Genomic DNA, 18,464 nt, shown 5'->3' on the forward strand with positions numbered 1-18,464 from the left:
TCTCATTCTCCCCCTCTTAATTATTCTTTACTACCCACCAAAATTTCCCCGGCTCACTAGGCTAGAAACTCCACCAAGACAAAGCCTGGTTCTGTTTTGTTCAGAGTTCTACCCAAATGCCTAGCACATAGTCAGCACTTTTCCTGGATTTGTGCTCCAAGCCCCAAACTTATATTCCATCTCTACCACTTACTACTGTATGACATTGGGTAAGTTATTTAAGACCCCTGTGCCTCAATTTCCTAATCTATAAAATGAGGAGAACAGTAGTAAGTTAATTAAAAACAGTGTAAAGCACTGAGAACAATACATGACACCTAATAAGTACTATAAAATTTTAGTATAAAATCTGATACTTACTAGCCAACTTCTCCCAAATGTCACATAGCCACATCAAACTCGACATTGTCCCAAACTGAACAAATCTCCCCATCAACTTATCCAAACTGTCTTTTCCTCCTACATTCCCTATATTGCTTAGTAGTAACACTATCCACTCAATTAGCTCAACTCCTCAACCATCCCAGTAAATCAGAGCCATTTTAATCTCTATCATATGAAATCCCACAACTGCTATTGCCATAGTCCAAGTTCTGGTCTCCCTGTCTCATATTACCTCCTCTCTGATCTTTTGCTCCTACAGCTGCCAGAGTGATCTTTTTTTTTTTTTAATTCAGTAGTTTATTTTTCCAAATGAGCAGTAGGCTACTTAAAAATAAGCAGATTTCCAGTGATGGATATTAAAATGGCAATCCTATCATTATTTGAATTCTAAATGAAAAAAAAATTCATAAGACACATTTGATCTGCAAGTTTTAAACAAAGTTTCTGACATAATGACAGATTCATTTTATTTTTGTCCCCCAAAGCACGTGAGTACCAAAATTGTCAAAGAACACTTAATATTCAGTAGAACAGTAATGAGTATAAAAATTAAGGAGGGGGTCATTTTGAAAAGGAAATCTTTGGAGAAAAGTTCACTGTAAATAAAGCATACTAAACATTGAGTGCACACTTCTGATACACATAAATACTAACACAGAGTGGTATTTTTAAGCCCTATATCTTTTTATCCCAAAGACAAAATATAAGGCCTTCATGAACTGGTCCTTGCCTTCTTTGCCAGTTTGGTCTTTCACCACTCTCTTTTACTCATTTTGTCTTCTAAGAGTAACAAGGAGAACAATCATTATAACAGTAATAACTGGCAGTTAGTAAGGACGGAAGCTTGAAGAATTTAAATGATTTGCCCAAAGTCACAAATTGGTAAGCAGCAGAGTCAACACCCAAAGTTATACCTTCCTCCAAAGAATGTACTTTAACCACTAGACTACGCTGCTTTCAACTGCAGGTTTCCCCCAAGACACTACCTTGCTTCCCACTTTGATCCCTTTGTATATTTTATTCCCTCCATAAGGAATGTCTCTCCCATTTGTCCTATTTTTCCTACAAAATTAAGCTCAGAGGATCCCTTCAGTAATTCATTTTTAAGATACTTTCCTGTTGGGATCTTACTTTCATTGTAAAAGAGGGATCAGAGAAAAAGAGCACTTGGAAAATCCACTTCTAGGACAAAGAAAACAGTGAAATATGGTATTTATAACTTAAGGCTTTAAAAGGCATTTAGGGGGAAGCAGACTTGGCACAGTGGTTAGGGCATCTGTCTACCACATGGGAGGTCCGCGGTTCAAACCCCGGGCCTCCTTGACCCGTGTGGAGCTGGCCCATGCACAGCGCTGTTGTGTGCAAGGAGTACCGTGCCACACAGGGGTGTCCCCCACATAGGGGAGCCCCACGCGCAAGGAGTGCGCCCCGTAAGGAGAGCCACCCAGCGTGAAAGGAAGTGCAACCTGCCCAGGAATGGCTCCACACACACGGAGAGTTGACGCAGCAAGATGACACAACAAAAAAAGAAACAGATTCCCGTGCCGCTGACAACAACAGAAGCGAACAAAGAAGAACACGCAGCAAATAGACACAGAGACAACTGGGGGGGAGGGGAGAGAAGTAAATTTTTTTTTTAAAAAAGGCATTTAGGGGAAAGCGGACATGGCTCAACTGATAGAGCATCCATCTACCATATGGAGGGTCCAGGGTTTGATCCCCAGGGCCTCCTCACCTGTGTGGTAAGCTGGCGCATGCACAGTATTGCCACACACAAGGAGTGCCATGCCACACAGGGGCGCCCCCAGGTAGGGTGCCCCACACTACTCAGGCGCCCCACATGCACAGAGTGCACCCCATAAGAAGAGCGTGGTGGGAAAAAAGGCACAGCCCGCCCAGGAGAGGCACCACACACACAGAGAGCTGACACAGCAAGATGACACAACAAAAAAGAGACACAGTTTCCCAGTGCCACCTGATAATGCAAGCAGGCAAAGAAGAACACACAGCAAGTGGACAGAGAGAGCAGACAACAGGGGCAAGGGGAGAGAAATAAATAAAATAATTTTTTAAAAATAAATAAATAAAAGGCATTTAGGGAAGCAGATGTGACTCAAGTGATAAGGCCTCCCCCTACCATATGGGAGGAGCCAAGTTCAATCCCTGCAGCCTCCTGGGGAGAAAGAAGAAGAGAAAGCGGGCCTGCGCCACACAGCAGTGCATGCATGGCGAGCCAAGTGCCCACATGGTGAGCAGAGTGCCTGCATAGTGAGCTGAATGCCTGCATGGTGAGGAGGGAAAGGGGAAGAAAAAAAGACTTTAATAAGTGTAGATTCCCTTTAAAATTGAAAGGAATAGGTATTGCTAAAGATATAGCTCAGTCTTCACCTCCTCTGTAAAATCTTCACTAAACTTCCTTATTAGACAAAATGTAATACCTACCACATAAATTTTTGCACTTACTTCAAATATAAATTTATCAAACTGTATTGCATTTATTTAATATCTTCCCAAAATCTTAGGGACGGGGATGAATCACAGTTGTTAGAAATATATGGAATCTCAGTACTAGAAAAAGCTCTGTTTCACTAATTCAGTGTTTTGTTTTGTTTTGTTTTGTTTTGTTTTGTTTTGTTTTGTTTTGTGGTACCAGAGCCAGGGATTGAACCCAGGATCTTGTATGCAGGAAGCCAGCACTCAACCACTGAGCCACATCAGCTTCCCTGAGTTTTTCCCTTTGTTTGCTTGTTATTTGTTTTTTATTGTTTTTAGGAGGCACCAGAAACTGAACTCCAGACTTCCCATGTGGGAAGCAGGTGTTCAACTGTTTGAGCCACATCTGCTCCCCAAAACCCTGCTTTTTAATATAACATTCAAAGTGTTCCAAATTGTTGTATACCTGGTAACCCCAAAAGTATCTTAAACTTTCCCCCCTCCATGCCTTTTGTCTACTCTGTTTCCTCCCTGCTTACACAGTATCACATATCATTTTTTAAAATATTTTTTATTGAAGTATATCATTCACACATGAACATATATAAACAATAAGTATATAGTTAAAGTTGTGAACTTACAAAATAAATATGCATAGCATTATACAAGGGTCCCATACATCACCCCTCCAACACACTTTGCATTGTTGTGATACATTGGTTACAAATTAAACAAGAGCAGCATCAATATATTACTACTAACTATAGTCCATATCTTACATTTGTTCACATATCTTCTAAAGCACAGGTTACAACCTGCCAGCTCATAAACAAATTTAGGCTTAGGGGCATGTTTGGTTTGACTTACAAATTTAAAAAAAAATTTTTTTTTTTTTGTTTAATTATTCCTTGATATTCAACAATGGGGAGCATTAGCTTTTAAATCCAGATTCTAGGTTTTCCATGAAAACTGAAAGACTAAGCAGACCTACATTCTTGGATACCATCAGTTGGCTAGAACTGGAATAGAGGCTGCCCTCTTTGGAAAGGGTTTGTCTAATCATCCTGCCTGTATTATACCTGTCAGAATTTTGACCCATATTTTAAGAACTAGAACAAGTACCAAATCCTTGAAGTTTTTTCCTAGACCCCTCTGGCTGCAGTAATCTCAATCATTTTAATCCAAACCATATCCTTTGTCTGCAATCAATCGTATGTTACTTTATGAAAATTCTCATATTATTGCTTTTGATATTAAAGCAAAGAAATATAAAGAGGTTTTGAGGCAAAGCAGAAGACACACAGAAAACCTTACAGTATGACAATAATAGTTTATTGTTTATCCATTCAAGAAATGTTTAGGGATCCAGTTGTAGCTCACCTGATAGACCATCCGTCTACCATATGGAGGATCCAGGGTTCGATACCCATGGCTTCCTGACCTGTGCAGTGAGCTGGCCCACGCACAGGGCTGCCACATGCAAGGAATGCTATGCCACACAGGGGTGTCCCCCACATAGGGATGCCCCACGTGCAAGGAGTGCACCTCACACGGAGAGCTGTCTTGTGTGAAAAAAGTGCAGCCCACCCAGAAGCAGCACCGCATACACGGAGAGCTGAAGATGATGCAACAAAAAAAAGCAACACAGTTTCCTGGTGCTGCATAACAAGAATGCATGGGGACACAGAAGAACACACAGCGAATGGACACAGAGAGCAGACAATGGGGGGAAGGGGAGAGAAATAAATAAAAAATAAATCTTAAAAAAAAAATAGAAAGTTTCATTTAAAGAAAAAAAAAAAGAAATGTTTATTCTGTCCTTACTACTATGGGGATTTCCAAACTACCAAAACAGTGTACCTGACTTACTGCCAGGCACCTTGATAAGCATTTAACATCCATGATCCTATTTGCTCTTCACAATAATGCTATGAAGCAGACATATCCCCATTTAGCAGATAAGTAAATTGAGGAGAACCAGGATTTTAGCCCAAGTTTGACTGCAAATCTTGTAGTCTTTTGAATTACTAGGTGAATCTGCCCTTATTATTAGTTCCATGGTCCAGAACCTGCTTCTCAGCTTTGAAGGTCCAGAAGCTTGATTTTTCTCAGTGCAACCTCAGTTGATCAGACCACAAGGACTAATTCGTGGGAATCAAACACTCAAGAGATTTATGTCTTGGGAAACGGACTTGGCCCAGTGGTTAGGGCGTCCATCTACCACATGGGAGGTCCGCGGTTCAAACCCCGGGCCTCCTTGACCCGTGTGGAGCTGGCCATGCGCAGTGCTGATGCGCGCAAGGAGTGCCCTGCCACACAGGGGTGTCCCCACGTAGGGGAGCCCCACGCGCAAGAAGTGCACCCGGTAAGGAGAGCCGCCCAGCGCGAAAGAAAGTGCAGCCTGCCCAGGAATGGTGCCACCCATACTTCCCATGCCGCTGACGACAACAGAAGCGGACAAAGAAACAAGATGCAGCAAATAGACACAGAGAACAGACAACAGGGTTGGGGGGGGGGGAAGAGATTTATGTCTTAATCAAAATGTCATCTTATTATTTTTTTGTTTTAATTTTTATTGTGGTAACATATTTACAACATAAAATTTCCTATATAAATCACTTTTGAATTTACAATTCAGTGGTATTATTCACAATATTGTGCTCCCATTACCAACATTTTTCCATTAACTCAAACAGAAACTCTGTGTCCATTAAAGCAATAATTCCCCATTCCCCTCTTCCCTCCCCCATCTTATTATTATACAGGCTGTATATTCATGTGAGCAAGTCAATGCTTTCTTTTTTGTTGCCTTCAATACTTGAGAAGCCAAATAGTAATCAGAAAGGAGTTTAGTAAGCAAAGGTTAGATGTAGATATTAACTGCATGATCTTATTGGCTAATTCACCCAACTTACTATCTGACAATAAACAATTAATATAATCTATCATAAAGATAATACCTATTAATAGATAATATTGACTCTAACAGGAGACCAGATAGGTACCAAGTCATCACCTATTCTGGGGCCTTCCACCCTGGATGATGATCAAAGCACACCACAACAAACGCTTACTCTTGGGGATCATGTCTAGACTCCAAGCAGACCACTATCTCCCTTTCTATTATTATATGGTTTCTTCAGGAATAATATCATTGATTAGGTCACAACCTTTTTTGTCCTTATTCAGACTTCGATTTTGATTTCCAGGTCTTTTTAATTTTTGTTTCTTTTATACCTGGAAAGAATCCTGTCTCCCAAGGGAGCTATTACAAATAGCTAATCTGATTCATTGTACTGATTTGATTAGCTTAATTTTCATCTTTCTGGGGAACACTTCATAGCCCTTATGTACCACCTACACATGTCATATATTTTTTTAAAGATTTATTTATTTATTTCTCCCATCCCTTCTCGTTGTCTACTTTCTATGTCCATTCACTATGCATTCTCTGTGTCTGCTTGTGTTCTCTTTAGGCAGCACTGGGAACCTTCCGGATTGAGAGATAGGTGCTCAATCTCTTGCACCACCTCAGCTCCCTGGTCTGCTGTGTCTCTTAATGTCTCTCCACTGTCTCTTTTTGTTGCATCATCTTGCTATGCCAACTCTCTGCTCGGGCTACCTCGCCATGCATGCCAGCACTCCACATGGGCCAGCTCTCCATGCCAGCTAGCTTGTCATGTGGGCCAGCTTGCCTCACCAGGAGGCCCTGAGAACTGAATCCTGGACCTCCCATATGGTAGACAGGAGCCCAATCGCTTGAGCCACATCCACTTCCCACATGTCATATTTTTATTTCACTTGTAGATGCTTATGTTTTGTCTTCCTAACTAGATTATAACCAATTTGAGGGTGGTGTCAATAATATGTTTGGATAGTTCTTTATAATTTAGAAATTCTTTGCTATAAATTTCACAAAACCACGCTACAAAATTGATCAGGCTAATATGTTTCCCTTGCATTTTTTTCTTGTACAAAAGATGGAAACTGAAGTTAAATAAATCCACCTGCTCAGGCTTATAAAATTAGCCAATGGCAGGACCAGGTTCTGATCCCAGGTCTTGGGGTCTCTATTCATCACTCTTTCTGCTACATTACGCTGCCTCCATGTGACATGCTTAATATTCTCTTCTGTGCCCCAAAGCACCACACTGCATATATTCAATAAGTAACTACAGAGGTTCATTATTGCAATCACAAGCCAAATAGGTCACAATTCATATTATATACATGTTAACAATTCCAATTACACTTCACTTTTCAGTAAGGCTAAGTAGATTTTATATGCTATTCCTCTAGATCAGTGTTTCTCATATAGTTGAGTGGAATACCCACAGCAGGGGCACTTAGCATACTTGTCAAAATTACAGATTCCTGAGATTTTCTCCAATTTTTTTGAATCCCTGTGAATGGAACCCAAAAGTGTGTATTTCAACAGGTTTCCCACACGATTTTTAATAACATTAAAGTATGACAACCACTGTTCTAAATAAACATAAGGGACACTAGTGAAAGTAAAATATCATGTTATCTTGGCTATCATAACAACATATATAAAGCAACATAGAAAAGGATATATTTCCTTGATTCTAAGATGCTCTTAATTGTAACAGGTACCATTAATGTAATAACAGCTCTTGAAGGAAAATAAAAGGATAGATGTTCAAAACAATTTAAAATCCTGAATGCAGAAATATTTAAATACAAAGTTCAGGGAAGCAGATGTGGCTCAAGCAATTGGGTTCTTGTCTACCATATAGGAGGTCCAGGCTTCGATTCCCAGGGCCTCATGGTAAAGGCAACCTGGCCTGAACAGAGAGCTGGCGCACGCAGAGTGCAGGTCCATGCAGGAGTGCTGGCCTGTGCAGGAGTGCTGGCCTGCACAGACAGCTGGTTCAGCAAGATAACACAACAAAAAAAGACACAGAGGAGAGACAATAAGAGACACAGAAGACCAGGGAGCTGAGGTGGCTCAAAAGACTGAATGCCCCTCTCCCACTCCAGAAGGTCCCAGGATTGGTTCCCAGTGCTGCCTAAAGAGAAGACAAGCAGACACAGGAGAACACACAGTGAATGGACACAGAGAGCAGAGAGTGAGCACAAAACAATGAGGGGTGTAGAAATAAATATGAATAAATAATTCTTAAAAAAAAAAAAAGGCATCTGGAACCAAACCAAGGACCTCCCATGTGGAAGGTGGGCGCCCAAATGCTTGAGCTACATCCACTCCCTGTATTTTGTTTTATTTTATTTTATTAAAGATTTATTTTATTTATTTCTCTCCTCTTCCCTGCCCCCACCGCCAAGTTGTCTGCTCTCTCTGTCCATTCGCTGTGTATTCTTCTGCTTCTGCTTGCATTCTTGTCAGTGGCACCCAGAATCTGTGTCTGTTTTTGTTGTGTCATCTTGCTGCGCCATCTCTCTGTGTGTGGGGCACCATTCCTGGGCAGGCTGCATTTTTTTCGTGCTGGGCGGCTCTCCTTACAGGGCACACTCCTTGTGCGTGGGGCTCCCCTAAGCCGGGGACATCCGTGTGTAGCACGGCAGTCCTTGGGCACAGCAGCACTGGGCGTGGGCCAGCTCACCACATTGGTCAGGAGGCCCTGGGTTTGAACCTTAGACCTCCCATGTGGTAGGCAGATGCCCTATCCATTGGGCCAAATCTGCTTCCCTATTTTCTTCTTTATACTTACCCACGTTTTCTAACTTTTCTAAAATGAATGCTTTGTTTGTGTATTAAGAAAAAATAATTTACATTAAATATTTTAAGTTTTAAAATACAAACTTGTTTAAAATGGGACTTGACTGTGAAGGAAATAAAACAAAATTACTTCAATACTTTAAAACTGGGTGACTGAGAGACTGACATTAATGTGGAAAAACATCAGAAAAATAAGAACAAAAAAAATTGTGAGATCTATAATCTCATATGACTACAAATATAGTCTCAGTAATGACTTTGAAGGTGGAACACATTCATGGAAACAGCAAATACACAGGTGAAATAAGTATATTCAATCTTTATATAGGTATGGAGGGGAAGACCAGAACTCTGACTTGGGAATCTATAGGAGTGACAGTTGAGAGAAAAGGTACATCTGGAAATACAATTTGTGGAAATATCTACAGAAAGTTGATAATACATGTGTGTGTATGTTTGCAAGTTTGTTTAATATAGATATTACATTATATATATATATATATATATATATTATATATATATATATATATATATATAATGGTAGTTAAATTATATATATAGTAAATATATATATTTCCACCCAGGGAAAGTGTAGACAAAAATTAACAAAAGGCTAACTTTGGGACACTGGGGAGTTCTGGAAGAGCACTCCAAAGTATCATTGCTGGGAAGTGGATGTGGCTCAAGCAGTTGGGGTCCTGTCTACCATATAGGAGGTCCAGGGTTTGCTTCCCAGGCCTCCTGGTGAAGACAAGCTGGTCTGAGCAGAGAGCTGGCCCACACGAGTGCTGGCCAGTGTGGCATGCTGACTCAAGCAGGAGTGCTGGCCCATCAAAGTGCTGGCTTGCAGGGAAAACTGGCACAGCAAGATGACACAACAAAAAGAGACAAAGAGGAGAGACAATAAGAAACACAGCAGACCAGAGAGGTGAGGTGGCTCAAGAGATTGGGCGCCAGCACCTCTCTCCCCCTCCAGAAGGTCCCAGGATTAGTTCCCAGTGCCACCTAAAGAAAAGACAAGCAGATACAAAAGAACACACACAGCAAATGGACACAGAAAGCAGACAGTGAGTGCAAAGAATGGGGGGGGGGGGGCGGTGCAGAGAAATAAATAAATCTTTAAAAAAAAATCATTGGCAATGTAAGTTGAATTTAGACACCTTTTACTGTCTCCCACTTAGCCATGTCTGGACATACTTGTAGAAATAGAAAGCTATTTACCATTTAGGAGAGAGACTTCCCCCAATGCTAGAGTAGTAGTTCTGAAACTTTATTGTGCATTAAAATCACCTGGAGGACTTGTTGAAACACAGATTGCTGGGCTTTACTCACAGAATTCCTGATTCTGTAGGTCTGTGGGAATTTTTTTTTAAAGAGATACTGGTTGTTGAACCCAGGACCTTGAATATGGGAAACAGGTGCTTTACTACTGAGCTAAACCTGCTCCCTAATGAGTTGTTTTTTTCATTTGTCTGTTTTGGTTTTAGGAGTTATGCATATGGGAAGCAGGTGCTCAACACTTGAGCTACATCTGTTCCCCTGGGAAGTTTTATTTCTAACAAATTCCCAAGTGATGTTAATGCTTCTAATCCAAAGACCACACTTTCAGAGCAAATATGCTAGAGTTAAGAGATATCTACTTCGTCCAATTACAAAATCTTAACCATTGGCACAAAACCAGGGGACTAGGGATTCTGAATTTAAGGTGATGAAATGTATTCCTTGACTTCATTCCTGGTACAGTCTAGTTGGACCCATATTTGGGGTTCCAGTTTTAAAAAGAACTACATAAGTAAAATTTAGAGAAGGAAACCCCTAATACTGTAGCATATTAGGCCTAAAGGGGGTCATTTCCCTCATTCATCATCATTTATCTTTAACATCACTAGGCAGGACAGACTGGCATCTGGTGAAGCAGCATGGAATAAAAGCAGCACCTGGTAGAATATCATAGCTTTGGATTTGTTTCTGAGCAGGTGTGGGACTCCTCATGGGGGCTCTCAGAAATAATTGAATAGGCAATGTACTTTGCAGGAGCCTGGCGTTTCTGCATAAGCAATTGCAGGCCAGAGCCAGGGCAATTTTGAGTTACATAATAATGATTTTAACTCAGATTTTCATCACATACCTTAACTAGAACACTGGAAGAAGAGGAGTGAAGGTATGCCCCATACTTGTGTAATTTGCTCAGATCTAATTTTGATGTAGCTAACAATAAAGAACCATCTTTCTTTTTTCTAGTAGAACCATCAACATAATGAAAGCAAGATGTCTGAACTATATCTCTTAAGGGTTTACAAAGGATAATCTGAGGAAAAGAATGCCATAGGCTGGGAAATAATTAGAATGTAGCTACACTATACTAGTAAAGTGGTGGAGACTCAATTGCGGTGGTCACAGAGGGAACGGAGAAAGGAAAAGGGTGTAAATCATCAAAATGTGATATATAAGAAAATAATCAGCAAATTATGGTAAAAGCCAAAGTTGGCACCAAGTTTTGTTCATGATAGACTAAAAAAAGTTATGATCCAACTAGGAAAAACAAAATTTTAAAAAAGAATAAGCATTTTGAGAGGGACGTATTTTTGAATTTCTTAAGCCAGAGGTAAAAGTTAGCCTGTGAACTAATTAGGAGAATATAGCTTAATTCCACCTTAATTATCTCACACTAAACAAATTTTTCGTCCTCTGAACTTTTATGACGTTTATTACTGGTACCACTCATTTAATATTATTAACTGACATGTTCTCAGTGATCATTTCACTTCTTAAAATAGATTTTACTCTCCCAAAGAGTAAGATCAGTATTTTACACTTGTATCTCCCCATATCTCGCTCTCCAGTACTATCAACAACTATATATATGCTGACTAGGTATAATTTTCTAAGGCATATGGTTCAGATATCCTTTGACATATGTAAAGGATACATTAAAATTATAAATATTTAAAAAGATGAGTGATAGAGTGCCATTAAAAAGTAAAGGAACTAGAGAGAGCATTTGAAATCAAATATGTAATAAAAATGCAATAGCAATTAAAATATAATATAAACACTTATAAATAATATAATACAATAAAATAATTGAAAGATAAAGTAGAGGAAATCTCCTAGAGAGTAGAACAAAAAAAGAGTGCAAAATTAGAGAAAATATAAGGATTATCAAAGAAATAAAAAAAAATAAAATTTCCAAGAACTGAAAGACATGAGTTTCCACATTGAATGTGATCTCCAAGTACACAGCCAAATGAATAAAGCAAGAACCATACAAAGTTACATGAAATAATAAAATGTCTGAGCATCAAGAATAAAGAGAAGATCCAATAAATTTCAGAGAGAAGAAGTAGGTTATACATACAAAGTTCTGGAATCATTATAGTATCAGATTACTCTATAACCAATTGGAAGCTGAAGATTAATGACTTCAAAATGAAGAAAAGTTATCTCCAACCTTAAATATTATATCAGTCAAACTATAAAATGTAAAGGTAGAATTTTCAGACATACAAGGTCTACAAATTTTCTTTCTGTGTACTCTTTCTCAGGAAGATAATTAAGAATATAATCTAGCAAATCAAAGAAAGAGGAAGACAAGAGAGCCAAGAAATGAAGGAATCAACAATAAGAGAAGAGGAAGCAATTCCTAAGAAAACAGCAAAGCAAAAATCCCAGGATGAACTCCTACTCTCCAGTTCATTGGACTTACCCAGGTCAGCTAACAGGGAGGTGAAGATAGTCAATCACCACACCAGGGAACTGAGAGTGCCTACAACTGCAAGTAGGAGAATCACATCCATCAACCATGTGGGATCTAAGGCCCCTCTCCATATAGAGATGGAGTGGACATCACCATTTCAGGGTCCACAGGATAGAGGAATAAAATATGGATTAGAGCAGACTTACTGGTATTCTACTATATAGAACTATTGTGACTAATAATGGAAGAAACTGTAGCATTAATGTGGAAAAAGTGACCACTGTAGTTGCTGAGGGCAGGGAGAGGGAAGAAGGGATGTGATGTGGGAGCATTTTCAGGACTTGGAGATGTCCTAAATGATATTGCAGGGACAGATGCTGGACATTATATATCCTGCCATAACCCACTGAAAGTACTGGGGGAGTGTAAACTACAACGTAAACTATAATCCATGCGGTGCAGCAGTGCTCCAAAATGTATTCACCAAATGCAACAAATGTGCCACAATGATGAAAGAAGTTGTTGATGTGGGAGGAGGCTGGTGGGGTGTGGGGTATATGGGATCCTCTTATTTTTTTTTAATGTACCTTTTTTTTGTGATCTATGTATCTTCAAAAAATAAAAAATAAAAACAAAAACAAAAAAAATCCCAGCATAACATTTGTGTAGTAGCATTGTAAAGCATCAACTCAGAGCAAGAAAAGGGAAGTATCCTAAGTAAAATGGACATGACAGATAACTTGATATGGTTGACCATACTGTTAAGAATATGGGTGAGTTACTGGTAGGTAAAGAATTAAAAGAACAAATAAAATGAGGAGGCAATTATTAAATCTAGGAAAAACAATAAGTCTAACAGGAATGTAAATGTAATCAGTAAAATATGATTTAGCAGTGAAAAATATTTACATAACACTGATGCTTTAAAGAGTATTTTAATCATCAAAAATGTTGAAAAAATTGGGAAGTAACTGGGAATTCAGGGCGAGGCTATGTAAGAGAGGAGAGCTAAATCTCAACCTTCACAGGAATAAATCAATACATAGCTAAGGGAAGTGGACGTGGCTCAACTGACAGAGCGTCCATCTACCATACAAAGGGTCCAGGGTTCTACAACCAGGGCCTCCTGACCTGTGTGGTGAACTGGCCCACGCACAGTGCTGTCGCGCACAAGGAGCGCCGTTCCACGGGAACGCCGCGCAAGGAGAGCCACCCCGCATGAAAACAGCGCAGCCTGCCAGGAGTGGCGACGCATATATGAGCTGACGTGGCAAGATGATGCAACAAAAAAGAGGCGCAGTTTCCCAGTGCGGCCTGATAACACAAGCAGATGCAGAAGAACACAAAGCGAATGGACACAGAGAGCCAACGGGGAGGGGGGGGGGGGGGGGGAGAAGGGAGAGAAATAAATAAAAATAAATCTTAAAATAATAGTAATACATAGTTACAACTTTTAGGTGAAGATTATATCAGAGTACAATCATGTTGTTCAAAAATATGGAGATAAGGCACTGAAGTATTGTCTTCTGACATTTTCCCCTTAATGCCACTCTTGATCTCCCTTAGAGAAATAACTGCATACATTGTAGGCAATACATGAAAAGAAAAATTTACTCCCTTTCTGTTATAAATTATGCATGTGATCATTTAAAACATGCCAATAAAACTACCAGAATATGTTCAGATTTATCCAAGCAGGGTTTTTGAAAAATGGTGAAGGGCCAGTATTTGAGAAGCCGGTTTCGTGATTTGGGGCTCAGTTTGTGGTTCACTTGATTCATTCACTTCATTTATGTAACACATCTTTCCTGATCTCATTTTACATTCACGGCACCATGCTAAAGAGTTTCCTGAAATCTATAGTAATCTCATTTGTACTTAATGGCCTTACATATTCTAAAGTGCTTAATCCAGCCACATATATCTTAATCTGTTAACATCTGCAATTCTTTTTCAGGCAACATTATAATTTGAAAAACAGGATTTATTATTTATGGATTGACATGGAGAGTTAAAACACACAGAACATCTAATTGCAACATTCTGAAGAAGCTTTCCATTATCTTTTCTAATTTTCCCATTTACAAAGTGTTGGATAAACATTTTATTGTTATCAATTTAAAAAGGGGAGGGGCTCCATCTTCTTCATTCTCAGGAAAAAGTACTTCCCAAGCAACTACTAAAAATATAGGGAAAAGGTAAAAAACAAAACACTAGACAGTAAGTCCCATGAAGATATAAGCTTTCTCTTATTCACCACTGCATCCCCTGTGTCAAACATAGGATCCATTAAGTTCTTGGTACTCAAATGTGTTCAATGAATAACTGAACAAATGAGTTCAATGAGAATGAGACATTATTGTGCTATTTTGTCTACCTTTTCTAAGCAATAAATATATAATCATCACATTCTATTTCATAGCAAGTATTTACATATATATGTTTGACTACCAAGGAAGATCTATCTTGTTAGTTTTCAAAGTCCCAGGGCCTAGAAAATGTTGAAAGAAAAAAACAAAGTGAAAAGTAAAAAGTCTTTTTCTCTAACAGGTCAGAGGACTCACATCACTTATTTGCCACCAACAAAACTTTCAGCCTGCTCTGTCGGTCCCCTGAAAATTGCACGGCCTTAAGCGGAGTTAATTATAAATAGAAAAAAAACGTTACTTTTTTTGGGAACAGGCACTTCACGGTCCATGCAAAGTGAGGCCAAGTTAACAAAACCGCAAAGACTTGGCTAATTCAAGCACAAGTTAATTTATTATTTTTGGCCCACTTTTACCCACTTGCTTTTGCTGCGCAGGCCAATATCCACAACCGCACTAACGCCTCACTTAAGGGCGAAAGGTTCACCAGTAGCTGGTGGGAAACACAGCGCTTCTCAAAGCTGAAGGAGACTAGAATTTGGGCAGTGCGATAATCCAGAGATCTCAAGCAAATGTCAGCCTTTAAAATCTGCATCTCTTAAGAAATACCCTCAATTTTCCATTCTACAAGCTGGGGAAACAAATCTCTTGAGCTCTTCAGGGATGTGGCTCTTTTCCTAACGCTACAGCCACACCACCCACCCCAGTCCTAGAACGGGCCACACCCAAGGCAGCCCCGAAAAGGCACAGCTAAACTGCGGGCTGCCAGTCGCTCGCCGCGCCTTTAAAGAAGCCGCGCGCTGTGGAGTTGCCCCCCCACCCTCACCCCCAGTTCAACTTCCGGCCACAGCGTAGAGGATGTTTTTCTACTGGAGCTCAGGCCGCGGAGGCGCGCCCTCTTGATCACGTCTGCCGCGCCCCGCCTTCCGAGCGCGAGCTCGGGTGTGCGCGCGGGAGGGGTGGGGCGCGTAAGCCGTGGGTTCGCTTTTCGTCCGGCGGCGCGTAGTCACAGGAAGGCCCACGCCCAGAGCTGGCGGAGGGCGCGGTGGCGCGCGCGCGCTCCCGGGACCCTTCCCAGCGACGTGCCTGGGCGAGGCCGCGCAAAGGCGCGGTAGCTGCCAGTGCATCTGTCATGGCGTCCGCAACGGTGGCTGAGGAGAACTGGCCGTGGTCTCGATAGAGCGAGGGGCTGGCGGCCGGGTATGGAGAGCTGCCCCGAGAGCCTGCAGCCGCTGGAATACGGGGCGGCGCCCGGGACAGCGCCAGGGACGGGTTCTTCGCTGGAAGGGCCACAGGACGCCAGGCTCGCCGCTGGGGATGGTCCTGGGATATGGGCGGCGAGGAGCAGCGCCGGGAACGGGCAGGGGGCGGCGGCCGCCGGGAGGAGCCTCCCGGACTCGACTTCTCCTGCGGGCTGTGTTCAGGATCCCGAACCCCACGGCTCCTTCCCGGGCTTGGAGTTGCAGGAAGGCGATTTGGAGAATCTTGCGGTCGCGAAGGCTCCTCTGAGAGGGCAGCGCAAGGTGACCACCTCCACGGAGACAGCTGAGGCCAGAGCGGGCTATGGGTTAGGTCCGGCCGGGGACGCGGGAGCGCCTTCGGATCCCGCCGGCCCCTGCCCGTCAGAGTTAGCTGCCGCCGGCTCCAAGGAGCCCTGCAGCGCCGGCGGTCTCAGCAGCAGCTGCAGCGACCCCAGCCCTCCTGGGGAATCTCCGAGCCTGGACTCCCTGGAGTCGTTCTCTAACCTGCATTCTTTCCCCAGTAGCTCCGAGTTCAATAGTGAAGAGGGAGTCGAGAACAGGGTCCCCGAGGAGGCGGCGGGCGAGGCGTTGTTGTCCGGGGCTGTCCCTCTGTGCAAGGAGGAGGAGGAAGAGGATGAGGACGCTCAGGTGCTGGCGGCTTCCAAGGAGCGCTTCCCGGGACAGTCTGTCTATCACATCAAGTGGATCCAATGGAAGGAAGAGAATACACCCATCATCACCCAGAATGAGAATGGACCCTGCCCTTTGCTGGCCATCCTCAATGTTTTGCTTCTGTCATGGAAGGTACATTTTGTAGCTACTTCCTACAGCTTTTGGGGAGGGAGAAAACGGGGTGAGGGAGTTGCCTCATGTTAGTTGATGGTGTCCGCCTTTCTTTCCTCATTCACCCTTTTCATCTTGTATGAAATTCATTCTGGGACTCCCTTGTTGAAAGAATATTCCCAGATACATATCAGAAAAAATTGCCCCTTTAGGTCTCTACGGTAAATTCAACCTTCTCTTGATTGATACACTTACAAAGGTCTTGGACTTAGAGCATCCGTGATTCTTTTTTAACGATATTTTTCTGTTACTTCTTACTGACTTAAGTTATCACATATGCCGAACAGTGGGGAAAGTGGTCTCCAAGAGTTACCATCAATCCATGATATGGCAAGTTTTGAAGGTTATTTTTGGTCTATTTACCAACCGATCAGCTTTGGGTGTGGATACTTAAAGGAATGGTGTTAGCAGAGATGCGACCCTTAAGACAAATTGCATTTAAAGAAAAGCATTGGCCTTAAACCCACTACAATAACTTCTTGGTTGTCAGAGATTATGTTTTCATTTTATGCAGGATTGTTTACTTGCCTTATTTCTTTGGGGCTTCTTGAATGGTTTGATGTTATTACCAGTCACCATGATTCATAATGTATTAAGGAGCTAAAATTTTAACAATTAAAAGAAGAAAAGATATATCCAGGGTAAAGGAGCAAAAAAAAAAGGCAATGGCCCTTCTAATGTATATTGAGGGCACAGTCATTAACTGTAAATGAAGTGTTTTATTTATGCTCGCAGTTTTAGGGTGCTGAGAATATGCATCTTGCAGCACATATTCTCTTCGAATTGATAATTTTCCTTATACTAAAATGTTCACCAGAAAAATATAACCTAGGTTATTCAGACCAGTTAGAAAGAAAGTCAAGTAAAGAGAATAGTTTTTACTACAGGCCTTTATCTTCCTATTATTAGCAAGGGCTGATACAAAAGAGAGAAGAATTATTTATAACCTTATGTACCAGGTAGATAATGACACATAGGTTTTGAAGAGTTGTAAAGCTATTTGGAGTTGAAGTATTGACTTATCTGAAACTATTAAAGAACAAGACAATGTACTATATAAATACTAGATTATATGTAACAGATTGAAAATGTATTAAATATCCAAAATGGGGCAGTTTTTCTTTGGTGTGGGATAGTGCCGGAGAGCTTCATGGAATTTGTGGATCTTGAACCAAGAGAGTAAAATTTGGAATATCAGGGAAATGGAATTTCTGGGGGAGGGAAGAGTATAAAGAACAGGAATGAAAATAGAATGGATATTGTGTACATTTATTCGTTTACAGGAGTAGAAAGTTCATACTGGAGAATAATAGAATATAAGATTGAAAGGTGACTTAGTGTCTGTCACCTTTGGAGGTCCTTGAATGCCACGCTAGGACTTGATCTGGTGGGCCAGTGTCCACTGTCTTTTTGTAGGGAGGAATCACAGTTTCCTTTATTTCTATCTTCATAGTGTCTGTATAGTATTGTAAAAGTTCAGAGGAAGGAGCAGGAACTGTGGTTTGGAGTATTTGGGGATAGATGAGCATTCAGTTGACTCTCTGAAAGACATAGATGCAAATGAATGATCATATGTTTGGTTTCCTACTATATGTGAGGTAGTGTAGTACAAAAATTAGTAAGATGCAGAAAATGAGTAAAATGTAGCTCACTCTGTAGTGGGGGGTGGGGCAGACATGTAAACAATAGTTACATTGAAATGCGGGAAGCTCTAGAGGGCATAAAATGTGCTATACTGTTACAGAGAAAAGGGTAATTGGAGATGGAATGTGTCAAGGGAAAGTTTCATAGAAGAGGTA

The 18,464-nt window shown here is 41.2% G+C and overlaps 1 protein-coding gene across 1 annotated transcript in view; it reads left to right on the plus strand.

The window, feature by feature from the left end:
- Positions 1-14,187: 14,187 nt before the first annotated feature.
- Positions 14,188-18,464, plus strand: part of MINDY2 (MINDY lysine 48 deubiquitinase 2) — a 109,038-nt gene continuing 104,761 nt past the window's right edge. The window contains exon 1 of the mRNA XM_004452875.5: positions 14,188-16,626. Within this exon, the coding sequence (XP_004452932.2) occupies positions 15,784-16,626 (843 nt within the window). The 5' untranslated portion in view covers positions 14,188-15,783. The remainder of the gene's footprint in view (positions 16,627-18,464) is intronic.

Source organism: Dasypus novemcinctus, chromosome 3 (assembly GCF_030445035.2).
Source record: "Dasypus novemcinctus isolate mDasNov1 chromosome 3, mDasNov1.1.hap2, whole genome shotgun sequence".
In the NCBI taxonomy this organism is placed as follows: Eukaryota; Metazoa; Chordata; class Mammalia; order Cingulata; family Dasypodidae; genus Dasypus; species Dasypus novemcinctus.